At 38.6% G+C, this 26,977-nt stretch overlaps 4 protein-coding genes across 6 annotated transcripts; 1 reads left to right on the top strand and 3 right to left on the bottom strand.

Moving 5' to 3' along the window:
- Positions 1-400: 400 nt before the first annotated feature.
- Positions 401-7,002, bottom strand: mvk (mevalonate kinase). Its single transcript, XM_086076383.1, has 10 exons — positions 6,672-7,002; positions 6,373-6,520; positions 5,997-6,141; positions 4,263-4,409; positions 2,655-2,758; positions 2,455-2,500; positions 2,205-2,295; positions 1,738-1,857; positions 1,286-1,439; positions 401-1,061 (listed from the first exon to the last, which is right to left on the bottom strand). The coding sequence occupies exons 1-10, from the start codon at positions 6,747-6,749 to the stop codon at positions 910-912; spliced, it is 1,185 nt and encodes a 394-aa protein (XP_085932509.1). The 5' UTR covers positions 6,750-7,002; the 3' UTR covers positions 401-909.
- A 129-nt stretch (positions 7,003-7,131) lies between these two features.
- mmab (metabolism of cobalamin associated B) lies at positions 7,132-8,653 on the top strand. Its single transcript, XM_086077072.1, has 9 exons — positions 7,132-7,282; positions 7,426-7,484; positions 7,558-7,651; positions 7,724-7,781; positions 7,856-7,928; positions 8,003-8,100; positions 8,179-8,243; positions 8,335-8,394; positions 8,483-8,653. The coding sequence occupies exons 1-9, from the start codon at positions 7,179-7,181 to the stop codon at positions 8,565-8,567; spliced, it is 696 nt and encodes a 231-aa protein (XP_085933198.1). The 5' UTR covers positions 7,132-7,178; the 3' UTR covers positions 8,568-8,653.
- On the bottom strand, positions 8,135-13,017 carry aldh3b4 (aldehyde dehydrogenase 3 family, member B4). Of its 3 annotated transcripts, none has more exons than XM_086077070.1 (10): positions 12,891-13,017; positions 12,364-12,559; positions 11,688-11,798; positions 11,327-11,447; positions 11,160-11,245; positions 10,649-10,730; positions 10,167-10,556; positions 9,927-10,093; positions 9,190-9,289; positions 8,135-9,116 (listed from the first exon to the last, which is right to left on the bottom strand). In XM_086077070.1, the coding sequence occupies exons 1-10, from the start codon at positions 12,932-12,934 to the stop codon at positions 8,917-8,919; spliced, it is 1,497 nt and encodes a 498-aa protein (XP_085933196.1). In that variant the 5' UTR covers positions 12,935-13,017; the 3' UTR covers positions 8,135-8,916. The 3 variants fall into 3 exon arrangements, with proteins under 3 accessions (XP_085933196.1, XP_085933194.1, XP_085933195.1); XM_086077068.1 differs by lacking the exon at positions 12,891-13,017 and adding an exon at positions 12,641-12,742; XM_086077069.1 differs by lacking the exon at positions 12,891-13,017 and adding an exon at positions 12,641-12,742 and having other exon boundaries at positions 11,160-11,209.
- A 2,389-nt stretch (positions 13,018-15,406) lies between these two features.
- On the bottom strand, positions 15,407-26,745 carry ube3b (ubiquitin protein ligase E3B). Its single transcript, XM_086077055.1, has 27 exons — positions 26,369-26,745; positions 26,106-26,274; positions 25,895-26,009; positions 25,372-25,431; positions 25,185-25,289; positions 25,009-25,105; positions 24,840-24,925; positions 24,341-24,423; positions 23,873-23,978; positions 23,688-23,808; positions 23,426-23,603; positions 21,909-22,075; positions 21,657-21,824; positions 21,414-21,585; positions 21,220-21,338; positions 20,949-21,063; positions 20,757-20,856; positions 19,269-19,388; positions 19,011-19,187; positions 18,817-18,927; positions 18,609-18,746; positions 18,439-18,504; positions 17,481-17,539; positions 17,218-17,400; positions 16,986-17,097; positions 16,824-16,916; positions 15,407-15,893 (listed from the first exon to the last, which is right to left on the bottom strand). Exons 2-27 carry the CDS (start codon positions 26,264-26,266, stop codon positions 15,702-15,704), a joined length of 3,204 nt encoding a protein of 1,067 aa, XP_085933181.1. The 5' UTR covers positions 26,267-26,274; positions 26,369-26,745; the 3' UTR covers positions 15,407-15,701.
- Between the last annotated feature and the right edge of the window lie 232 nt (positions 26,746-26,977).

Raw genomic sequence — 26,977 nt, 5'->3', positions numbered from 1 at the left:
CCCCCTTTGCTCCACTTCCTGTGTTATCTGAAATAATCTTACAGCCTCCTTATATTCTTTTCATCAGAGCAGAAAGAAGAGGGAGTTGACATTGATAAAAAGAGAAAAAAGAAACATCTGTGGCTCACAGGAGAAAAAAGAAAAAGAGTGAGAATGAAAGAGAGCAGAGAGAGGCGCTTCAAATGAAACAGGCTCTGTTGTCTCGCTCTTGTGCCCCTCCCTCTTGTCGATGCCGGTTCAATTGAAAAGCGCAGTGGTAATTAAATTCCAGCAGGGGTTAGGGGCAACTGTGCAGTGTACCGCCAAGGGGGTGTGTGGAAGATTGGGGGCGGTGATGTTCGCTGAACATAAAGATGACACAATCCAAGGGGACAGAGGGGGCGCCGGGAAAAAAGAAAAGGAGGGTGACAAATGTCGTTTATTCACATACACCGCACCACTTAATCTTCATGACATTTAAAGAGGGGGAAAGATGGAAATTCAAAAACTTGTAAATCTCAGAATGACCTTTTTCCAAATGGGGAATATTCCAAACGGATCCATTTCTGTCGGAGTAGCCTTTGACAGGCTGAGAGATGTTAGGAAGACTGGAGAGTACATGTTGTACACAAAGTGCATACGTTTTAAAACATGCTGTAGCTGAAATTAAAAATGTACAACTCAACTCATGATCATGACTATTTTGGTACTGTACAGTACAATCAAAACAGCACAGTGCTGCACTTCAGCAAACAATTAGTAAGGGACTCTCCATTAAGGAGAATTTATGGAACTCTATCGCCATCTAGCGGACAAAGTGTACTACACACAATCAGTGTGAAAATGGTCCTTGGTTCACCGGGGCGGTTGAGCATACCTCAAGTCTTGTTGAATGTCTTATATGGCCACTTCCACATCCATGGCAACGTCTCAGTAATGGTTTAAGATCCCTAAAATATCCTCCTTTACAGAGATCGGCGAATGTACTTGGACACCAGGCCCCCCAATGCTTGTTTCCCAGCAGTCAAAGTCGCAGTCTTTCAAGTCCTGAATTGTAGACTGGACTACAGCGGAGTCCGTTTCTACAAATAAAAGGCAAGTCATGATTGTAGATACTGAGAGATGGGACATAAAAATGTTGATGACGTGGTTCCTGTTTATCGCAGCGGATACATTTCAGCCCATGTGCCCACCCGCAATAGGTAAAAATCAGCAAAAAGAACAATATCAATAATAACAATACAAATAATAATAACAATTAAATACACTAGGGCATTACAGAATAAGATAGCTAACAATTACCTACCTGGTCTCAGGAGAGTGATGCCACAGCCGCCTCCCCCTGCGCCCGTTAGCTTGCTGTGGAGACCCCTGGCCAGGGTGACCCGACACAGGGTATCCAGGGCAGGATGTCCCACCCCCATTACATTCAAATGATGCTGGTTGATATCAATGAGCTCCTGCATGTGCAATGACAAAAATAAAAGATGACACCTCTGATCAGGTGGTAGCGATGGAGATGCTTCTATTAATGAAATGATACGGATATGAAATGTGAATATTCCGAATTGCATACATATGCTTACTTATGAGTAACTATATGCATGCTTGCAATCTGTACTGTTATCTAACACATTTAATAAAAGCTATGATGGCAACAATTTGACCCTTGATAGATAAACTCAATTTACATTATTAATTTCCTATGGGGGAAAAAAGCTTTCCAAATCCTAACAAATGAGATGTTAAAAAGCATACCTCTAAAACATTGTAGTGGTCTCCTGTGATGGGCTCACAGGTCATCTCTAGTAGGACTTTCTCACAAGTGCAGGAAATGCCATCAACCGAGTCGAGCACAGAGGTCAAAATAGTGGGAAACTATGGGAATTGAGACAATATTATTAACATTTACTTAAACTAAAACCAGAAATGTTTTAAAGAAGTTATGACAGATTGCTCATTACACAAAAAAATTAAAAACAGCGGGTTAAACTGTGCCTGCCTGATGACAACACTGCCATAACAACATGCGGGCTAAAATGTGCACACCTGCTGCTGTCGCCTAGGCAACGGCACACAGTGGTACTGGCTAAGAGTTTAATTTCAATATTTTATGACAGCACTCAACACGAGGCTCTGGAGTATGTGCCATACAAAGAAAAGGCCTATGATATTAATTATAACATCAGCAGGTAACGCACGGGGGAGGAGAAAACATTTAGTACCTTGTTAATTTTGTCCTTCACCCTGGCAACAAGTACCTTGGTGCTACGTGGCACTTTAGTGTTAGTGAGGAGGATTCTTAATAATGGCACCCTGGAAGTAAAGCAAAACACAAAAAGAGGGTTAATCGAAATGTGTTCTTTGCGTGCCCTGCTGAGACGGCAATTTATTCCCATCGACATTAATTTTGGGGAGAAAAATATGTGCTGTGATTTCATGAACCACTCTGCGGAGTTTAATCAGTGCCACTACCTGCTCAGTGGTATTATCCTCCCGGCCAAGAACCTCAGCATGCCTCCTGCACAGAAACAAATCAGTCATTAAAGAGATAATCATCTGATGATAATGAACACTGGTGCTGCACATAATACTCCAGTGATTCCATTAAAAGAGTGTCCGTGGAGGCACAAAGGTGTCACGCAATAAGCACTGTACCATATGCCAGGCCTCACCCCATGTCCCGACAGCGTTGTCTACTCCAGAAGGATTACCGTGGATGATCATTTCGCCTTGGAAGGCCCAGCTGTTGATCAACTCCAGGTCCTCCTGACACCATCTGCAAAGGTTATTCTCATTGTTTTCCATGATATTGTGCCAGGTCAAACCACTGGGATGACAGAGGAATAAATGGCTGTTTCATGACCAACACCAAGACAATACAGTAATAAAATTGTACGTCATATAAACAGTTATTATATTAAAAAAATGTCTTCTTAATTTGATCTTAAATGCATAGTTGAGGTTTCAACCCAAATAACTAGCCCAGGGGTTTGCAACCTGCGGCTCTGGAGCCACATGTGGCTCTTTAGTCCCTCTCCTTGGACTCCTTATGGATCTCTAAAAAAAAATTGTAATACATATATATATATTTTTTTTCAATAAAATATTCTTTAAAAGGTACCGAACACAAGTTACCAAGTTTTTGCAGATTTGCGAACCCTCTGGCAAAAAGCGGAATGGAAGCCAGCCACGTGCAAGCGCCCAGAGTGCCTAAACATTAGTGGTAGATTTATTATCATTTTGACACACTTTTATATCCACCGGCGCTCCCACGCGTCTTTTCACGGACTTGTCCACACACTCAGAAAACACTTCCGCCTTCCCAGCGCTTCCGTGGAGCGAGAGAGAGACGTGCATGCGCCTGACTTCACAAAAACTTAAAGATTTGGTACCGAACACCCGATCATTATTTCACTCTACAGGAAAATAGGGGCAACAGCCATTGTGCCACAGTAGTGCCTCCTGTCCATTATACAATTCTTAAAACATGTGTGGGTGAAAAATATTGTTATTTTAACACTATTGTTATATTATATTGCGACATGCACCTTAAAATTAATTAACAATTGAATAAAACATGAACTATTGTTGTTGTTTTTTTATCAAGAGTCCCAAGTGTTAAGTTGTCAGAAAAAGACAGAAGGTAGATGAAAACGTTTTTTTTTAATACCTAAAAATGTCCAAAAATGAAAAAGAAAAGCAGAACATTAGCATAAAAAGTTCATTAAATGGCCAAAAACGCTAGAGAACTGAATTCAAAAAAAGTCAGAAAAGAAAACTTTCAAAGTAACCATAAAATGTCCAAAACACAAAAGAAATCCCAAAAAATTAACATAAAATGTTCACAAAATTGCCAAAAATTTCAGAAAATTGATAGCAAAAAAGACGGAAAAAATGTCCAAACAGAGAACAGAAGCAAAAAAAATTCCATATGTCCATAAAATTGCTAAAAATTTCACAAATTTGACAGAAAGGAGAAAAGTCTAAAATTTTATGAAAAATTAAGTATAAAAAATAAAATGCAAGATGAAAGGAAGAAGAAAATGAATGTCTACATATTGGATGCTGCATATGTTGCTGCTCTGGTGCATCTCTAATTAGCTCTTGGGCCCTCAGTACATTAGACTAACACAGTTTCGTTCATCACAATATTGAAATGTTTTGCGGTCCCAGACAGATTTTTTATTATTTATTTGGCCTGAAATGGCTTTTTTGACAGTTAAGGTTGCTGACCCCTGGACTAGCCCACTATTGATCCCATTCACATAAAATGTCATTACCTTGCAGTGTTTTTGAGAGGAGCGGGAATGGCTCCACTTGCACAAAGCAGAGCTGCAGCTAAACACACAGAGTAGGCTGCACTCGAACCCAGTCCTGCTCCGGTCGGCAGCTCTGACCACACAGATATTGTCACGCTTGGCAGCTCACTAAATGCAGAAGAAAAGAAAGTCGCTTGAGTGAATGTCACATACAGTGGCAGCAGTACACCGATTTATTCTGCTTGACATCCATGTGTTGTACCAGACAGAACGGAAATTGTCAATTTTTTGTCTCAAGGAGTAAAAACACACCCTGGCTTGTTGATGGTCTCAAGGCATCATGCCAGACTGTCATTTGATGTCATTCATTTGGAAGCCATCACTTCTGGCAAACATGCCAGCTATGTATCAATGGCCTGAAACTCAAAAGAGCATCCATCTCCCTCTCTATCTTCATCTTGTTATGCAGTCTACATTTTTAGCTTATTTTTATAGTGGCATTTTGAAGTGCCGTAAAAGTGAAAGTTGGAAACAAAACAACAACAACAGCATCCTCCAGAAAACAGTGAACTTGTTATGTGGTCGACGTCTATGGGTGTCATCAATGTTTACAACTTGGGAGTTACAGCAAACACAAGAACTAATTTCAGTTCTCTCACTAGCTGTTTTACACAGTCTGTAAAAGACAAGGTTTTCCCAATTTTTTTCCTGGTCCCTGTTTTGCGTAAACAGTAGTGTCAAGAAATCAGGGGACATAGCAGGCCCGCCGATATTCCACACAGCTGTAACAAAGTCTGGAGTCAGACAGCGCCTGTGTAAATTGTGAATGCAGGAACAGAAGCCGAGAGATTGAAATTTCACATTGAAGACTCAATTCTGCCTCCCTGTTGTGTTGAAAGCAATTCCACTGTCAAACGTACGTCACCAAGAATCAATGTATGGTTTCAGGATGCTGTGTTAATGTGTAACAAACAATTGCGGCAGTAAACCTCAGTTACAGGGTTCTGAGTAAAAAGTAAAGGCAGCATCTTAAAGGATCTACTGTTTTGCCCCGGATGCAACGGGGCTATTTGCAAGCACACAGCATGGAGATGTCACACTGCACTTCACATTTTATGTTGGTTCACTGAAAATAACCCCGTTGTCTAGTACTGTGTATTTATTTGGGCGGTGCGTGCAGCAGCCGATTTAGGATGAGAGGAACACGGCAACTACATGGGGAGAGGAGGGGTTATATTGAACCGGGCGTTTTACTTCCGCGTTACAAAAATAGGCCAGCAAAATACCTAATATTTCCTAAAAAATTACATCGCCATGGTGTCAAAAGTACAATTTAATTATTATATACCTATAGTTAACTGTGGAAGGGCTTAAAATACTGTGATATAATACCTTTACATTTTGAGAAAAAGCCTCAGCCAAAACAAATGCACAGCACCAGAAAGACTCCAAACAACATGTGTATTTTACATATGGACTATTAAATTAACATGGATGGAGAGATGGATGGATGTGTGCTCAACTACATACCAATATAATTTCATCGATGGGAACATTTTTGATCAATCCGTAACAGTACATATGGCAAATGTCTGTAACAAAATACTGAGAAATCGAAACATCTGGCATCTCTGCATATGATTATCTCCCGTATGAGTAGTGTGTGTACTGTTTATTATTGGGTCTGTTACAGTCAGACAAAACAGATCTAGATTAGGCATACAAAAACATATGATAAAAACAAATGCATCTTACCCTGATCCAAACAGGGAGATGTAGATGTAGAGGAACGCCAAGGTGGCCATGTTAGTTGTATCCAAGTTTCCATTTGCTACACCAATAAATTCACGTAGTCTCTTCACAAGTTCAGCATCTAGACGCTTTACCTCCTCCTGCTTGCCTGTAAAATGGGGACAAAAGGAACATCAACAGTAAGATAACACAGTGTTCTTAAGTAACAAAAATGGAGCAACAGAGAAGGACACCAGGTTAATACTCAAATGTTTATAAGTGGGTTTCACTATTTTCATTCATTAATTTTTCATTCATTTTTTTTCTCTTAATATTACGGGATGGGGGGAAATGCCATAAGAATTATTTAAATACAAACTTGGGAGCATTACTTACTTACCACGTGAATATGGCATAAGCTGCTTCAACTCAGACGCATCCCAGCAAAGGAAGGTGTCAATGTTTGGGAGGTTGATGCAAACTTTACGAGAGTTGGTGGCTTTCAACTTTAAGTATGTTCTCAGATTCAAACTCACAGCAAGTGCGACCTGTAATAGTTCGACACAAATTATTCATTCATACGACATTCTGTTTCTTCCCTGTGTCAGTAATATTTGATTTTACTCAAACTGTGGCATGAATGCCTTTTTATTCGCTAAGACGTTTCTGTTGTTTTGGGTGGCTAACTGGGAAATTTACCTTTCCGTGTACAACTGCGTGTTCTCCATGAAGAATTGCCTTTCCCGGAGCAGATACGATGCATTCCCTAACTTGCATCTTTCACAACAACGCAGCTAGATCACCTGTGAAACGAAGCAGCTCTCGTAGTCATATGCAGCTAATGCTAACCCCTTCTAAGACTAAACAGTTGGAAATTCTAGCTCAGATGCTTTCGTAGAGGCTCAACGAAAATTTAAGAACTTATTAAAGTACAGTACAGTACAGTATGATAGGTTGGGTCTCAGTGGTCTGTAATGACGCAGCCAGCTAGCATCTCCACAGCTGACCAGACGGAGAACAGTCCAGGGCATGTTCAGCAAATGATAACCAATCAGCTTACATCACTTCTTGGGTGTTATCTTTTTAACCAATCACCATACGTGTTTCCTCCGACCGTCCGGTGAGTTATCCAATCGTGCGATAAAAGGAAACGCCCATGAAGAGCTACGGAAAGAGAGAAAAGACAGTACTACAATTTTAATAAACATGGCTACGTTTGTTCGCAAACCTTCGATTTTGTGCTATGTTTTAAGAAGTGTCAGGCAAATTAGCGAGCGACAGACCAAGCAAACGTCGTTCCTTTCGAGAAGGTTGTAGAACTTTATATCTGATGTTAGCATTGTTCCTCAAATGTCATTCGCGTTGTTAGCTTTCGCAAAGGGTGGTGTGATGCTTGCAGTGAAGCTACCGAATGTTTGATAATTTTGACACTTGGCATTTTTCAATTTTACAGTTACGCCACCGAGAGAGACAACAGAGTTCCCAAAATCTATACCAAAACAGGCGACAAAGGTTTTTATTGCAACTTGAGAAACTAGATGCTCTACTAATACAAAATTTGACTCGTTTTGATTTCGCCCTTTAGGTTACTCAAGCACATTTACTGGAGAAAGAAGACCAAAGGAAGATCATATTTTCGAGGCTTTAGGAAACACAGATGAATTGTCATCAGCTATAGGGTAAGAAATGTAACAATCTTACACCTTGTTACCTTTTTGCTTACATTGATCACATTGTGTTAAATGTTGCAGCTTGGCCAGAGAATTTTGCCTGGAGAAAGGACATACATTCACGGATCAGCTGGATAATGTGAGCTTTATCTGACATCACCTCTTTGATGAGGCAGTAATTACTAGATTTGGCCATTTTTGTCTATTAATCAGATACAGTGTGTTTTGCAAGATGTCTGCTCCAATATTGCCACTCCTCAGTCATCAGCAAGAGAAAGTCATCTAAGTATGCGCAGATGATGGCAGCTTTAGGTTTTGATTGACATGCATTCTGTTCTAAATATGTTTTCTGTTTGTAAGCTCGGACAAAATTCACTGGAAAAACAATAACAGACTTGGAAGGTTGGATTGATACATTCACTGAAGAACTTCCACCTCTAACCAATTTCATTTTACCTGTAAGTCCAAGTTGGCATCACTAACAGTCGTGTGTGCGTGTTGATTTATTTATTCATGACACTTGTGCATCATAACAGTCTGGAGGAAAGAGCAGCGCAGCTTTACATATTGCTCGGACCGTCTGTCGCAGAGCCGAGCGCAGGTCAGTATTAAGCACATCCCCTTTGTTGTCACCAACATGAATAAAACAGTCACATTGTAATTTTAGTGTTTTATCTGTGTTCCTATTACAGCGTTGCTCCAATTGTGCGCTCTGGAGAGGCTGATCCAGATATCGCCAGGTATTTAAACAGGTAATTATAGCGTTCCAGTCGACAAGATCATACTATTATGGTATCTTTAAACATCAATCTGATTAATGATTCAACATTTTCCACACAGATTAAGCGACTACCTTTTCACTGTGGCCAGATATGCCGCCCTAAAAGAGAACAACAAGGAGATAATCTACAAAAGACCTGAATAATACTTGATTATAATAAATAACTTCATACATATTTGGGCTGTATATTTATGTGCATATTTTGTAATTATACATGACATCCAAAATTATATTTGGTTGCATCTTTATAATTAAGCTTTCAGTGAGAACACAACTTTTCAAAACTGACATCCACTTAGAGCATTACAGCACATATCAAGTATTGAAATTCATCCTCTCTGTGAATCTTCAGTCATGGTGTTTATTGACAGTTTCTCATTTCAATCAATTGTGCCTCCTTTCTCACTGGATTTTGAGCTTTAGTTAATGATATTGTTGGAACACATTGAGGTCTTAATAGAAATTTGGTTCCAGTTCGATGCTTCCACACAAGTCACAGGATTTGGCACCAGCCCTGGCTTTTCCAGGAGAGACTGCTGCCCCATGTTATGAGGGACAGATTGCGGTCGTCGTAGGGTGGATAACGCAGGGAGGTGACACATTCCAAGTGCGTGCTTCTTAGCAGACATGACTTTCTATGAGAAAATGTATCAAAGCTATAGCGTCCGTGGTAGGAACCAGTTCCACTGGCACCTGTCCCGAAAGCAAAGAAGTCACATTTTGATATATCGTCAGATTATTTCACACATCCAGTTTGGTGACTTACCAACTCCGCCGAACGGAAGAGTTACTATGAGACTCTGCAGTGTGCTGTCGTTGGAACAAAAGCTTCCACTTGATGTTTCGCTCATGACTCTGGAAACCACCTAACATTGCCAAAAACATCAACATTTGAGAAAAGGACAACAAACAAATGTACATTGCCGGTTCAGAATGTACATTTGTAGAGCCTCTCAAGTTGAATGTCACTGAGCTTGTACAACTTTGAAATCAACCTTTTGCCTCAAAAGATCACACAAAATTTAAGAGTTTGAACTGCCAGTCTAGAGCATTAAAACAGTGTTTCTCAAATTGGAGGACAATACATAAAAATAAAATCTTAAGAAATGAAATGTAATCTGTCATAAACATTTGAAAATAAATGTTAATTTTAGATTCATTTCCTGAGTTACATTCAACTTGTTTTTACACCTTTGTTTGAAAAAATATATATATATACCAGAAGTGACATTCACCCATGACGGAAATCAACTAACGTGGGGTGAAATTAGTTCTCCGCATTTGACCCAACCACTGAGGTAGAGGTGAGCAGCTACATGGTGCATATTTTCATTTGACGTCAACAGTGGTTAAATAAATTAATTACAATTGTATGGCAGTTGATGCTAAAATGTTACTTAGAAATTGCCTGCATTGTTGAAGGTTTTATAATGCTAACAGTAACCAAAAATAAAGTTTTACAGTGTTTGACCTTATCAATTGTACTCTAATTCTGCCTCATACCTTGCTGTTGTTTGAATACACATACACACATAGGGGTTTCTCTTGTTTGTTGATGAAAGCAATCGTCTCATCCACGTTATTTACTGAGAGAATTGGAAGAACTGGACCAAAAAGATCTTGTTGCATGATGGGGTCCGACTCATCCACTTCGGTCAAAATGGTTGGGGCTTTGGACAAAACAAAAACAGTTAAGTCAAATATTTTTGACATGAGCCAGTTTTATTTTATGTGGTCTCTTACCAATATACTTCTCTGCCTCTGTCACCTGTCCACCCAAGGCCACCTTGCCAGATCTCCACAACAAATCTTTCGTACGGTTAAAGACATCCAGATTAACCATGCGGCTGAAGCTGCTGGATTCTCTGGGATCGGTACCATAGAACCGCATCAGGCAGCACTTGAGTGCCTGGACCAGACGGGTTTTTATATCCGAATGGCACAGGATGTAGTCAGGGGCCACCAAGCTCTGCCCGCAATTGTGAAAGCGGGCCCAGGCAATGCGCTGGGCCGTGGTGGTAATATCACAATGTTGGTCTACATAACATGGGTTCTTCCCATCCAGAACAAGGGTGATAGGTGTCAAACATTGAGCTGCCACTTGAGAAATTCGAATTCCTTCTTCTCTGGGTCCTGGATTTTAAAATATAAACACATCGAGTAAATACTGTACGTCATTAATGATTCAAAGATAGGATTTATTGTGTCATTGCACTTATTCTTACCAGAAAAGAAGACATGATCAAATTTAAGTTCCACAATATCAGTCAAGTCATTGGTGCCTGCAAGAATTACATGGAAGCATTCCTTGAGGAAAACAAGAATTGTAGATCATTACTTTATCATGTATTATTAATAATTTGAATTCCAAAACAAGTTTAGTGTAATGCTGATATACCAAAAATCACAATCCTTTTTTTCAGACAAGTGAATGAACAGCATGTTAAATACATCCCTGACTACCAGAACTATTAAAGAGTAATTTTACAGCTATTAATGGTCGCTAAATGTTCCTGCATGCATGTGATACAAACTTCACCACTTCGTCCTAAAGGCACTTAACTACAATACACCATTTCCCAGAATGCAGTTTTTCTTAAAGGGACAGCCTCGGCCTGTTACACCCGATAAACAACTAACTAGAACAAAGTGGTAAACGTAGCACACACACACACACACAACAATTCTTAAAGAAAGAGGGAGTCTCATGCTGTGTTGACTGCTAGTCCTACTCACATTGTCCAAGTATGAGGGGATGAGACGATGGAGAAGTGCTGCTGTGTGAGCTGTGCACAGAGAAGGACTGATGATGGCACAGTTACCTATACAAATAAATAATGTGTGTTTTTCAAAATAAAATATGTATAATACACTTGAACGTGTCAATGGTGGATGTGCCGTACCTGCTGCAATGGCGCCCACCAGCGGCACAAGGCACATTTGGACTGGACTGCACCAGGTCCCCATGATCAACACAACCCCCAGGGGCTCGTTTATCACAAGACACTCATCCAGAGTGGTGGACTGAGCCAAGTAGACATGTTCAAAGTTAGTCATTTAAACTGGAATTTATGAGGCAATGAGTCGATCAGTTCAGCGGAAAACACAGCTTAAGCCTTCAACCGTGTAAGGCAACTTACATGTTAATCTTCTTTGACAAAAGTAACTCTTTGTAGCAGTCTGATGGAATGTTTTCCACCAAAAGGTTGTGTAAATCGTTTGTAATCCCAACAATGTTTTTCCATAATAACAAAACTGTCTCACCAGGTTTCTTTCCACCTGCTGTGGCTGCATCCACTTCCTGAGGTTGCCAATGGCATGAAGAGCCTCATTTTTAACAGGAATCAACTCTGACACAACAGTCTCAAATCGTGGCTAGTTCAAGACGGGAGATTTGAAAAAGTGAATTAAAAGACAGCTCTCTTTTTTTATTTTATTTAAAAAAAAAATCAAACATTTCCTTGACAATATGTTTTATGCACCCCCACTAGTCTAAACACGGTATTCGGATTAACATTTTGTTTGTGGAATATTAATTAAGCAGCAAAATTCACCTATTTTTATCCATCTCATATGGGGGGGGGGCATATTGGCATTTGCTGTCAACTGAAAATGACATCACAGTTGCTCAGGGAACGACCAATCATTCCACAACTGTTTTCAGAGTTTGGTCATGTGATGTTTGAAAGCTGTGTTGTGATTGGTCATTACCTAATCTTTGAGCATACTGTGGTATCATTTTTAGTAGACAGCGAGTGGCAAAATGGCCGCCCTCGGAGATTGATCAATATTATTCAGAATACTAAGTTTGGAATAGTAGGGCTACATTTAACATATTGTAAAGAACATTTTGATGTTGACATCCACTTTAACAATGATGATGACGACAACATCAATGCTAATAATAATAATAATAATAATAATAATTTCAACTGCTGACCTTGTGAAGATCCCTTCCAAGAACATCCACAAAGTCACACTCATGTTCCTCCAGCATTCGCACCACAGCCTCAAGCTGGGCCAGCCTAAAGTTCTCCTTGATGCTGCGCCTGGCCTGGAAGGACACCCGGGCTCTCTTCAGCAGGTCCTCGTACAGCAGAGGGTACGTCTTCAAGCATGGTTCGCCGAGCCTGGTCCTTCAACATCCAAAAGCCAGTTAAAATCTCCAAACCACTTATTAGTCAACACTTCCTTCAGGCTACAGTGATCCACTCTACCTTCTGCATGTTAAACGGCCATTCCTTTGACATGCAGAGCAAACCTTTCCCTTTGCACTCATGTCTATTTTAGAAAGCTCTCCAGGGCTGGACTTCCTCATTGTAACTGCTAAGCTTGTGAAGTAAAAGCCCTGAAAATCCTAATAAAGCCCTCCAGCTAGTCAGGTGACGCACACAACAAAAGGTCAGCATCACATGCATCGTACTCACCCACCAACAAACCGACGGAGGAATTAAACCTTAAACTCACCTTCGTAGAGATTTAAACCAGTTGGCAGGAGATGGGCTGCTCATGGTCTTATTTCTAAGATCTGTGGGTCTCTCATGAAGTGTGCCACAATGCAGCGGACTGAGGTGGATGTGTGCATTCACAGCATAATCCGCCACATTATTCAGGAAAAGCTCCTATTGTGCTTTTCAAGAGTCATTCTCAATCCAACATCGTCCTGTTTTTAGATTTAGGTGTGTTTGCATGCAGTGCTGCTCTCTCAAACACCAGCTGCTTGCAATCAGCCGTGATTGACTTGAGAAGTGGGGGGGAAAAAAACACTTTGGACTTTGGAGCAAATACTTTATATAACACCAGTGTGCATGATTTAACATGACAAGAAAACATATCTTACATACATGGACAAATTTTACACAAGAATCGCTCTTTGTACACATTCTATAGTGCAGTCAGTTCGAAAGACACTTTGAAGACAATTTGACTCTCACGTGAAGGGGAAACACTGTCTCTGGGGGCGTACTTGCACTCAAACTGGGTTACATTGATATTTTTGACATCATTTTAAATCAATGACTGACCTCATCTTTTATCTCTTGTGAAAACAAACGGCGCTTCTGTATTAAAATTGTAATGCACATATGTATGCACGTCTCATTAGTATAATGGGAAAAGGTACACTATATTTTTATGTCAACCGGTTCTACACAAAAGCCCTCTAGGGCAAGGAACTAACTGTCTTTGGTAACTTATCGAGGCCACCAAATTAGATTATTTATTTATTTTTTAATCGAAGAAGACATTGAAGAAGAATAAAGTTTGGTAAAAAATAAAATACTTCAATATATATATTAAAAATATTAATAATAATAACATAAAAAGACTTACATGATGAAATTCAATTGCGTAGAACAGACTGACATGGAAAACTATAGCCACCATTGTGTGTGTATTCAAAATCAACACTCACAAAAAAGCCAATCGTAGTGCCTTTAGGGTACATTGGTTGGTCACTGGGGTAAGATTTTATAAATATAAATATATATATATATATATATATATATATATATATATATATATATATATATATATATATATATATATATATATATATATATATATATATATATGACCAACTGAGATAATGTAATTGCACAAGTGTGCACACCCTCATAACCAGGAAGTGGCTGTTTGGAATTAATCACATTTATAATCATGTCAAATGCAGGTCAGCACACACCTGCCACCATTTAATTTTGAATTTTGAAAACGTTTTTTTCTTTTCCATTTGTTTTCTACAGGTTAGAAGTGGAATTAGCATTCAAATAAATTATCTTGGTCTCCTTTAAACAGGGGGTGTGCAGACTTATCCACTGTATATGATGTTGAGGGAGAGAAAATAGTTCTGAAAATAATTCTGTGAATCAACTCTATTTCTGTAAAGAATGTTTGCCATTTAATCCAAACTGTGTTGTTTTCACACAAGTTGCTGGTTGTTAAGACGGCAAGTCTTGCCCTGTGGTAGGTTAATGTTTTTGTTTTTGTTTGCATAACGACAGATTTTGGTTGCGATTTTATGCTTACTTCAACAACCTTTCTTTGAAAGCTGCAATATTGTCTGACTAAGATGTCACTTAGCCTTAGGTTACCCAACCCAAACACTTTGACGACATTACCACCCAAAGCAACATCAAGCAAGTAGTCCAATTAGGCTGGTGATCCAGTCCATGACATCATGATGAGAGGCTTGTTAGGACAGATAATTCTTCACAACATGGCTTAAGTCCACAGAGAGCATCGTCGTAGCCTTATGTTGTAGTTGTTATAGTGGTATTGCAGTGGTTGGGTTTCGGAGAATAAGTCCAGCCCCTGTTTTTATGGCTTGTTTCCAATATACAACATTATTGGTTTCACTTGTAATAGGTGAATAGGTCAAGGTGAGAGCAAGGGGAAGATGGTGATACATGAGGCACTCAGCGTTATTGAAAAGGTGTATTGAGCAAAGTTGTGGTTTCCTAGCATGAAGTACAAAACCTCCATCAATTTGAGATGTGACATTTGCAGGCATTTTTGTCACAGATAAAAGATGCAAAAGCAGATGTCACTTCTCTTAAAAAAAATAAAAGTAATGGATGTCCAGAAATTCTGGTGCTCCACCACAAATGAAGCATAGCTTGGATCTTTTCATTCCCACCATGTTCACAAACGATTAAAAACAAGACCGCCTGTGTCTTTAAGAGGGAGGAAACTTAAGTGAGCTCATCAACGCATGATGAGGGAGTCTTCCGTTCTGGAGGCTGAAGACACTGATTTGTCTTCTCCTTGGACAAATTACATTTATGCAACGCAAAACACATTAGGACCCATTTGATACCCTCTCAAAGATGCTTGGGTACCAAAGTTCAAAATTGTAAGTGTATTAAGCAATGCATCACTTGGTTTTCACGCATCAAATGGCTTGCATTGCATCTGTATTGCTTTCCAGTTCTCATATGGTGGGAGTGTTCGATCTAAGAAATATGACGTTAGGCCTGAGAAACTGAGATCTAGTAACTATAAATGTGGATTTAATGGAGCTAAATACAATACATGACCTTGGATTTCATGTGTGGCACGGGGAGATGCCAATTTCGATTGTGCTGCAAAAACAGCATCTCCCTGACGTTGAAAGGGAGTTAAATAGTAATCCTACAAAAAGGGAGTTTGTTGTCCTTCACGACTCCTCTACTTTGTAGAAACTTCCTCAGACACGATAGGTTCCCATGTACCTAAAACCTTTAGCTTGCGTCAGGCGGCTTCATCCTGTGCAGATTGTCCTTTTGCAACACTTCTGCATTACGAAAGCTCAAAGCCGGTGTTCATACTGATGGCGTAGCGCAGCTTGTCGCGCAAAATGCTCTTCTTGCTGTAGTTGGGCAACTTGAGCAGGTTGAAGCATGTGGAGGAAGTGGGCAGTCTACCGCCAGGTTCTTTTTTACGGATTGTGAAAAAGCCTCTGAGGACGCTGCCGAGGGTGTCCCCCGTGTCCTGGCCACAGGAAGTTGCAAGTTAGAAAGACGGAAGACAAAAACGGATATACATCGTAGCTATTTTACTGCGCATTCAGAACCTGTGTATCATTATTTGCGATATTAAAAAAATCATGATATACTAAGGATTGGACAGTTGCTACAAATCCATCAAATACCCGTTTTTAAGAATTTAACATTAAGAATTCGACTCTAAAAATTAAAGTGTAGAAGCCCCTCATTTACGACATGACTGTCTTATGCATATTTGTGCATAATTGGCTATGAATTTTGTATTGAACCATGACAACTGTATATACTGTAAACAGGCTTGGGGAGTAACGGAATACATGTACCCGCGTTGCGTATTCCGTTACAGTACAGGGGAAAAAAATCATTTAATCAGATTACAGGTGCATTTATAAAAAATGGGGATTATTTCATCAGGATTACAATTTCTACGATGAGAGAGAGAGACACCGCTGTTGTGTCGGGTTGATGTGGTGTCTCCCGCACGCGGCCGGTTTAAAAAGCTTTAATAAAGAAAAAGCTTGATCTGAGAGTCTCGCGGCATGCTACAATGAGCTTCTTGCTAGCTGCCGCTACACTATAATGTGAGTTACACCCTCCAAACAAATCTCCCTCTTTATTTATCTATCTATGAGATGTGGTTGCTTTCAGTGACAGTTCGAAAACAGCATGTCAATCAATCTATTCATGCATTTTAATGGGCGTCAACTATACAAGGATTTTTATTTCTAATTTTATTCATGAGCATACTTGGTATTTGAGTAATCCAAAGTAATCAAGTTACATTACTTTAGTATCATGGTACTTGGATTACGTTACAACTACATTTTTTAGCAGGTAACTTGTAACTATAACGGAATACATTTTAAAAGTAACCCTCCCAACCCTGACTGTAAATAATACTGTGCAACAGTCTCACCTGGTCATCTGACACTTCCACACAACGGATTGAAAAAGGTGGCTTGAGGTAGGCAAAACCTAGGAGAGGAGGTCTTGAGCAGCTGGTAACAAACTACACAAGAGTAAAATGAGTTTGGAGACAAAGCAAGATGCAAATGGAAAAGACTAGAAATGAGCATACTTTGAGGAACATGGCCCTCTCCTCAGCCGTGAAATCACTGGACAAGATGTCCCACAGCCAGATGATGACGCGATGGCTGCTATGAAAACCTCCATAGTAGACTGTGTGCTTCCTAAATCATACAGACGGCATGGCAGCGATTTAGAGAAGGAACACACCTCACACTTTTACATTGATAGCACAACACTTTTAGAAGACCTGAAATGGATGCAGGGTGAAGATAAATACGTACTTGAGGTCATCCAAGTCAATTTCCGCATTGTCCCCCGAGACCAGACGCTGAACCTCAGGTGTCGAAAACATGTGCAACCATTCCGGGTTGATGATGTTGCGGAAGCCTCGGATGAAAGCTGCCGTTTGCTCCTTAATCTGAGTGTGCATCCGGAAGTGAGCCATGAGGTGGATGTAGCTGAACCTGCAACAGCAAATGAGTCAAATTAGAATCATAGAATCAATGCGGTTTCCATTTTCAAACCTTGATAATGATCAACATACTTATTTTCATTGGTGACTGGCATGGTCTTCCCTCCAGGTATCAACTCATGACAAACAAGCTGTATGGAAAAAATATAGCGATTTATTGTGGATAAAGTCAAGTCATACAAATTGAGATTCATTCAAAATTTTCAGATTTTTTTAAAAAATATATATATATTTATTTATTTTCAATCAACAGGTGTTGTTATGAGAGTTAAGAACTTTTTTTTTTTTTTTAACATATCAATATTTCACTGATTATCATATTTTTCCACACAATTTTATGAAGACTAAAGTTTGACTCTCTGAAATAAATTTGTCAAATTTCAATAATTTCTTATTGGGATTTTTAAAATTATTTAATCAAAAAAAAATGGAGTTCTACCAGCATCTAAAAACATATTTTGTATACCCTAAGAAGTATTGTTTTGTTTCTGGGGATAGACCGATTCGACTGGGCCAATTATCGGTGCAGATTTTTGGGATTTTCATGAATATCAGTATCAGCTTTTTTTAAATATCTGAGAAAATCAATTCAAAACTGTGTTTACCTCAGGGAACATTTTATTTAAATTTTCATGATTTTTTTTACAAGAGATGCTGCTGATCTTGGGAACTCTGCACCTTTTGTTTCTGTTTGAAATTTAAACAAAGATTAAGCTAAGTTATTAAATTAGTTTAGTTATTAAGTTTAAAATTTCAGTATTTTGAAAATTTGGAAAAAATGATTTACCGTAGAAAACTATAGGGAACTTACTTGTTTAAGTTTTCATTAAACTTTTGAAGACATACTGAACATATTGCTAGAATTGTATAGCAAATAAGTCTTATTATCTAAGATTTTGTTTAGAATTTATTTTATGCCAATTTGTTCGCCATTTTACTGAAAATAAATCTTGGCTCCTATCGTTTATTAGCCTTTTTGACTACTACGGAAAAAACAACAACATCGGTTTATCTCTATTTAAGTCCTTACCTGTCCCATAACATCTTCATCATAGGATAATGAGAGTCCCAGATCCCCCACATCTCCATCATAGCGCTGTAAAACATGCATACAAATATTAAGTATCATGTAGAGAGTAATCTACAGCACGTGTAGGGGGGATACAAATGTAGCAAATGACAATTAAATGTTTAGTCAACCTTAATGGAGGTGAGGTTCTTGTAAAATTCTGAATCCAACGAGGGCAGCTCGTCAATGGAGCTGTAGAACGTGCTGTGGTGATGACCCAGCACTTGACTGAGGAAGAAGGAGGCAAAAGGGACATCCACCACAATGCCCTAAAACACACACCAAACATTGCAATGTCACACATTGTTGCAGAATGAGCGCAAAGCATTTCACAAATACCTCATATATGGCTTTCCCTAACATCTTCCCCACAAACTCAAAAAGCTGCAGATGGTTCTCGTGGATGTAAGAAGTAGGTGAAGGATACAGCCTCTCATTTCCACTCGTGGTCTGAGAAGAATACAAACAAAGCAGAATCTGTTTGAAAACAAGAATTTCAATGTTTTTGTGTGTGTGTTTTATGAATGAGTTACCTTGAATAGGTTGAGAGCAGGGTTGAACACTTTCTTAATGATCTCTTCTAGAAACTCTTTAAACACGCCATCTTGATCGATACCCGCTTCATCCACTCCCAGGTCATTCACAAATTTCACACGAATGACGCCTTTTATGGAATTCACAGGTAAACGCCGGAGTTGATCGTAGCCATCCTAACATGTGGGACGGGACACGCATGAATAGAAACTGCAGCAACATTTGCCATCACCCATCTGATTGATTTGTGTTCGTACCTCCAACATGCGTGAGCGACGAATGGTAATATGGGTGACATGCGGAGAGGCGGAGCTGGTTTCTATTAAGCCAAGACTCTCTTTTTCCTTAGTGACGATGTTCCGAAACAGCAGCACTCTCTGAAATGACCAGAGAGTAAGTAATTGAATACCTTCAGAAACAAAAAATATTCGGTTTTTGCCTGAATTTTGTCATGATCACGAGATCCAAGCATTACCACCTCTTTTCATTATCATTTGTATTTTAGTTAGCAGACATAGAGTATAAAGGCTCAACTTCTTTGGTTTCCGTTATTCCATTTGAACAACATGTGCTTGTATAAGCAAGGACATAATCACTTGTGTTGCAAGCTTTTTAAAGGGGAAGCCAACCTTAAACATTTCTTGACAATAATATGCTACATGTGACCTCACAAGTCTAAACATGACATTCTGATTAATATTACATTTGTGGAATGTGAGTTATGCAGCAAAATCCAGCCGTTTTTATCCATCTCAGGGGGCGGCCATTTTGTCACTTGCAGTCGACTGAAGATGACATCACAGTTGCTCAGGGCTCAGGCAACGACCAATCACAGATCACCTGTTTTCTGAACACTGAGCTGTGATTGATTGTTACCTGAGATCTGGGCAACTGTGATGTCATTTTTACTCGACAGCAAGTGGCAAAACGGCCACCTTCTGATATTGATCAAAACTGCTGGATTCTGCTGGTTATCTCATAATCCACAAATGCAATATTAATCAGAATGTCGTGTTTAGACTAGTGAGGTCACATAGAACATATTATTATTTATTTATTTTTTAATTGGGGGTGTGACTTCCTCTTTAACTCATTCACTGCCATTGACAGCTATAGTCGCCAAAAATTCATTGTAACTATTTATATTAGTTTAGCATTTCTTTTCCATTTTTGTTAACAAGAGTATGAAAACATTGATTTTTTTGTACATTTAGAACAGATATAAAATTTGTGATTAATCGTGAGTTAACTAGTGAAGTCCTGCGATTAATTACGATTACAAATTTTAATCGCCCGATGCCCCTAAATTTTATTAATCTTTTCTTTCAAAAAAAATTAATATATATATATATATTATTTTTTTAATTATCTTTTTTTTTAAAGAAAAGATTATTAAAAATTAGGGGCGTCAGGCGATTACAATTTTTAATCATAATTAATTGCATAACTTCACTAGTTAACTCACGATTAATCACAAATTTTATATCTGTTCTAATACAAAAAAATTCTAGGTTTTCATACTCTTGTTAACAAAAGTGGGGGAAAATTTTAACTAAAATAAATAGTTAAAATTAATTTTTGACGTCTATAGCGTCAATGGCAGTGAATGTTAAACAACAGTGGCTGTATGTTAAGTAAGTTTTAGTGAAAAGTAAATTTATACAAACTGTAAACTGATTACACTAAGGTTTTGTATTGTTGAAATGTGAAGGTACTGTAACAATACAAATAATCTAATAACTCACATTTTTATGAGGAATAACATGTGGTATATATTGCAGTATCAGCTGGGCTCGTTTCTTGCCTTTCTCAAGCTCTTGGAACAACAAGCTGGGTTTTAAGTCCCTGAATGCAACATATGGAGGATGAAAAAGATGAGCGTTCCAAAAATAATCCCTGTTTCAAACAACGAAACACATTCTCAGTTTTGTATTTACTTGCGTAACCAATGGTCATCAAGGGTAAATCTTCGCCTGCAGTCACGTTCGTAGAGCACCATCAACCATCCGTGAACACTGTGGAATAACTCCAGTTTCTCTCCCTTTGCGTTCTCTGTTAGACACACAAGAGTAAATTTAATTAGTTGTGTGTGGGGTTTTTTTTTCAAACTTTTTTTGTATCACAAGTTTTTCTTATAAAACTGAACTTCCAGACAAAAAAAAATCCCATATCCATATGAATGTAACAACAGAAAACTGGATCACTCACCTAAAATACCATCCCATATCATTTTGTACACAAATGTGTTAAGAAATGAGGAGATAGTATTGAGCTCCTCTACTTTGAAGGAGGTCTGTTCTTCGTAGACTTCAATGTCATCCAGGATTCTGAAACATATTGACAACGATTAATAAACATGTGCAATCCAAAACCACGCACTAAAACAAACCGCAAATAATTACGTAATGAGGTGCCGTGAACAGTCACAGAAGAGCATGAGCATAGCCAGGAGCTGCTTGGACTCTTCTGTGTCATTGTTGAGACACTCCATAAAAAGTTTGAGGCCTCCCTGTGGGCCAAGTTCGCAGATAAAAGCCCACAATTTGGGCAGGAGGTCATCGAGGTGTGTCAGACCTGCACGTAGGAAATGCAACATAGTGACTGTCCCATTATACAGCTCCATTTCAACTGGTGGTTGTACTAACCAGTGAGAATCTGGAGTCTTATTTGCGTCAGTGTGGATAGAGCGGTCTGGTAGAGCACACAAATACTGCACACTTTCTGAACTTCAGCCGAGTCCACTCGCTTTCCCCCGACCGGCTTCAAGATGTTTCGCACAGAAGCGGACTTCTGAAAAGCTCGCTTAAACAGGCCTGTCGGAAGAGGAGAGCAATCGATTGTTGTGTCCGTTACGTTTGCCATCACATTAAAAGGGCAGCTTTGGATTCATGACGCACTTTTAACCGGCAGGTTATTTTGCGATGTGCTAGGTTGTGCGGGTGAGAGAGTGGGCTCTTGACTCTCGAGCTTCTTAGAGAGGACGTCACTGAAGAGGGTCCGGATGACAGGCACGCCCCACAGATATTGCAGCTGCTTGGTGACCAGCGGCATTGATTCGTTAAGACTACAAGAAACGGAGGAGCAAATGGGAATTTTAGCATCTTAAAAGAAAGCCTTCGTAATCTAGTGCAACACTGTAGCTGCATTGAAAACGCTTTTACAGAATTAAATAAAACATTTGAATTGAAAAATTCAATTGCATTGAGAAAATTGTCACTTTATTTAAACTATTGTTACATTTATTTTAAATATTGTTAAATATTATACTAGGGGTGTCAAAGTTAGTGTGTTAATTTAAAGTTCCTTTAACGCCAGTAATTATTTTAACGCGTGATTAATGAATTGGAAAGTAAATTTAGCAGTAATACATTTAATAATAAAGCATACGTTTGTGGCGACTGGGGTCAAGTTGTATTTTACAATTTTAAAAGTGTGCAGAATTTCACAAGTTACTTCATGTTAAAGATTAGATAGCTCTTAATATGAGAAGAAAAATGCACTGAGCTTTCACCAATGTCTTACAAATGCAATTATGCCATCTAGTGGCAGAAAAATTACCTCAATACAAATCATTATCACTCGTTTTTCACAGTATTTTTTTTTCATTTTATCTCAATATTAAAAATAATTTTGAAATTACTGTATCAATGACTAAAATATACAGTCGTATTGGTATTAGTTTTTAAAAAAATCCACTTTTATGTTAACAAGAGTATAAAAACAATATTTTATTGTACATTTAGAAAAGATCAAATTTGTGATTAATTGTGAGTTATCTAATGAAGTCGTGCGGTTAATTACGATTAAAAAAATGTAATCGCTTGACACCCCTATATTATACATTGTGTGTTGAAGCTGCCCCACACACGTTTAGAATGATCATTTATATCTGGTCCTCTGGGCTTTAATAGTTAAAAATACATCAATCTGAATAAATGTGATTTTAAGGAAAATAGCTCAAATGTAAAGTTGTTGGATCCAGTGTGTGCTGTCAGTTTATTACATTTTCTTCTGCTTTTTTTTTTTTTTATGTATAAAACTATACTGTTATGTACGTGTTACTACCTCTGATACAAAATCAAAGAAGACAATGGTGAAGACAACAATAGACTTAATAAAGGACCTAACTTGTCAATTGTTATGTTGGTAACAGCTTATAAAATATGACGTACAAAGAATTCAAAAGTTTCATGATAGAAAAAGTTTAACTGGTGGAATGAATGACTTATACTTCTATTACTTCTAATGGGGGAAATGAATTGGAAATCCCGTCAATTAACTAGGTCAAATAACCCCCTGAAATAAATAGTCTCGGATCCATTGTATTTTAATTTTGCAATTATCATAATATCCATCTATCCACTTTCAATAGCACATGTCCTCATTAGATAAGCATGAATGAAATGTTTCTTACCCATAATCTACAGTTTGGGAGAACCAGCCCAGAACTGGGTGCCAGTGGGTGAGGTTAGACTTCTTTTGGGACACATATCGCTGGCAGTAGGACAGCATGTCAGTCAGGTCCTTCACAAAGCGATTGGTCTCTTCCTCTATGATTCGCTCATTAAGGAAGCCCAAGTGAATCAGATTACCTAAATGAACATGGGCGAAAGGAATAGAATTATACTCTCACTTGTAAAGCATCATCGGACTAAAAAATTGCTCAAATACTGTACCAAGTAAGCAGAGTGTGTGGCTTCCCTCAAGACACACACAGATGTCAGAACACTGCTCCTCCCGGCTGAGGAACAGGATAAACTTCTTTAAAAGGCCATGGGTCTGGATCGAAGTAATGCACTGTTGCAAGACGGGCAACGTTAAGTATGTTATCATAATAAGTATGCTATTTATGTTTTCATACCTCTGGAGTGAGCATGCACAGGTGCGAAGTCACAGCTGGAACTGACATGATGTGAATGAGGAATGATCTGAGCAGGTTGTCTGAGAAGTGAGCAGCGATGACTGGTCTGATATGAGAAAAAAACAAACAGAAAGAAACTGATATCAATCTAAGGCTGCACAATTAATCGAATTGCAAATGAGCTCACTATTCTGGCTGCCATTAGCATGGTCCTCTAGGCTATTTGCAACTAAAATGCATTTCTATTTTCTAAATCAAGCACTTTCTCAACCAGCGGTCAGCCAATCACCAGCAAGACTTCATTAGGATATCGTGCGATTAAAATACAAGATCACTACTTGTAATTAACAACCATGTATACAGTACTAATAAAAATAATCATAATTATCACTTTGGCCATAATTGCACAATCAATTTGTCATTTTTTCCCCCTTCAAACAGCAACTACCTTCATTTGACCTCACTCACCTTAGCGACAGAGTAAAAATAGCTGTTAAAGTGCCTTTTGAGAGAGCTGGTTTCGAACGAGCCAAGCCGTTGGTTAGCAAAATCTGAAAAAGAGAGAAATATGTCCTTAATGGCAGCTGGCAAAATTGTATAGGCAAAAACTGTGTCAAAATGTAGTAATAAAAGAAATGAATAAATTAGAAAGTATACCATTACTGGTACATTTGCACAAGATAATGAAATCCACTATAGTACACTCTGCCTTTAAAAGGCTCAGTCATGCAGTTTTGATTAAGACACTTGGTGATGTATTAATCCAAAAATATATGGTACCACTTTCTAATATTTTTTTACATACCATGTATATTTTGTTGACACTTTGTATAGTCGTAACTATGTCAGGTAGTGAGCAAATATTTAGAATTTCTGTAGTTTTTCAACATTGTGGACACATATTTCATTTCTTTGCGTAGATGTACCAAATACTGATAGGGAGTAAATTCTGTATGTGATATAGAACCTGTAGTGTTGAATAGAATCCCTTCTGATTGAGATAACCCATGATATTCTCACAGATTCTCATCAAAGCAGGTCGGAGAGCTTCTCCTAAAACAAAGAGGAGGGGGAAAAAAATGTTATGCCTGATATTACCACATCAAACAATATTACTCCCGTGGCTCCTGACCTACCCTTCCCTCTCACAATTCGCCACGTTGATGTGTCTGTGAATGTGACCAGCATGGTGAGGTACAGCGTTACCAATTTGTTGTCCTGCATTATATCAGGCTGGGAATCATAAAACAAATACGTCATGAGACCTAAAATCTTCAATATTGTGCTTACTGATTTTCAAGCCTTGACTAACCTTTAAGTTTTTCAGTAGTTGACAACAGGTCCATAGCACATCTTTAATCTGTTTTAGCCAAGGGATTGTGAGATCTTTGGACAGTGCCAAGGACACATACCAGACCTGAGAGCCAAAAGTGAAAACAATAAATATGACATAAACTCACATGTCAAGTTCTTTGGCAAGGAAATTAACATACACATACTTTTGGTTCATTTTCAACTTCCATGCTGGCAAGAATGGCCCTACAGAGCTTTTCAAACCTCTGTCCAAAAAGCAGAAATAAAGATTAAAAATAGCCCACAACATCTGCCACAACTTGAATGACAACTCTGTGAAATTAGATTCAACATGAGATTCTGATTTCAGATAATCATGCTTATTTGTATTTTTTATTAATATGTAATTTGCATCATTGTAGGACTGCACAACATCAAGAGTCGTTTCGAGTAGTTGGTAAAATTAGGTCATTCAAATATTAGAAATCACCTTCATTATTACGCATTGCAGTTCTACATTACAAGCTACAATAGTATTAATAAATCAATCACATAAAATAAAACTGGACATTGTAAAGGTGTTTTCAATACAACTTTTGTATTGCTCTAAATATGTGATGTGTATATAATTTTGTGGCTGGTTAGTAGTGGTCACTCTATATAATAGTCTTCAATAAGAAAAAACACAAACCTAGAAAAATAAACAATATTGTTCTTGGTTACACTCACCATCTTATCCTCCGAGTGGAAAATGAATAGTAATTTACGAGCAATTTTAAAAATTGAAAGTGCATTTCGTTTTGATGTTGCAGCAGAGGACTCAAAATACTCATCAATATCTTTCCTGGTGAAACAAAAACATGCCAATATTAAATTGATGCAGGAAATACATTGGTGAAGCAGTGTTTGTTTTGCAAGAAGACAATATAGTAGGAAGAACCTTATCTGTTTCTGGAGTCTGCAGCGGCATAGAAATCGTCTGACCAGGGCTTGGATGAGGATTGCTGCTCTCTCCTTCTCCTTCTGCCCTTTCCTCTCCTCTCTGGCCTGCCTGGCTTTATCCAGGAATTCAGACTTCGAGCTTTGAGGCGCACTAAACATTGTGCACCCTAAGGAAGAAGGCATTTAATTGCTTACATTTAGTGCCATATCGCACGCGGTGCTGTTGAAGTATAGATGTTGATATCACCCCACAACACTTACCTGCACTGAACAGAAGTTCCCGTGATAAGATCTGTTATGTGCCAAAAGGCTCACCTGGTGCTATACTTCCATAGTGGTGATTTTGTTTTCGGGTTCCCAGGAGCAGCAAAAGCTGATCAACAATGTGGACTAACTCGTCATCTCTGGATAAACGCGCAACACACTGATAACGAAGCTCAGATAGTTAGCATCCACGGCTAGTTCCAAGCAAGTCTACCATAAATATCGTCTCACAGTTGAGCTTCTCACTTTGTTTTCTTGATCATTACCATCACTTCCAGATTACGGTTAATCCGTTGCCGATGACATGCTCAGAAACATGAGCTGCATATCATTTTAACATGTAAACAATGAGAGGAGAGCCGAACACGACCCGAAACCATTAATCTATGGTGTCGCATTGAATTATTTCCGGGTAGCACTACGCATAATTCAGATGCAATATTTACCTACTACATACAGCGTAATGTGCAAAAATCACACTGATAATACTAAAATTAATCTCAATTTGTCGGGTGGTGAATTAACCTTTAGATTAGCGTGGTACGTGAGAGGACATTATTCCTGTTACTCCTCCATAGCAGAAATGTTTTGACATGTTTTGAGAGG

This window comes from Leptonotus elevatus, chromosome 5 (genome assembly GCF_054856555.1).
Source record: "Leptonotus elevatus isolate MCC_2025b chromosome 5, RoL_Lele_1.0, whole genome shotgun sequence".
NCBI lineage: Eukaryota > Metazoa > Chordata > Actinopteri > Syngnathiformes > Syngnathidae > Leptonotus > Leptonotus elevatus.
The sequence above is the reverse complement of the archived record's forward strand: the minus strand, read 5'-3'. Positions and strand labels throughout refer to the sequence as shown.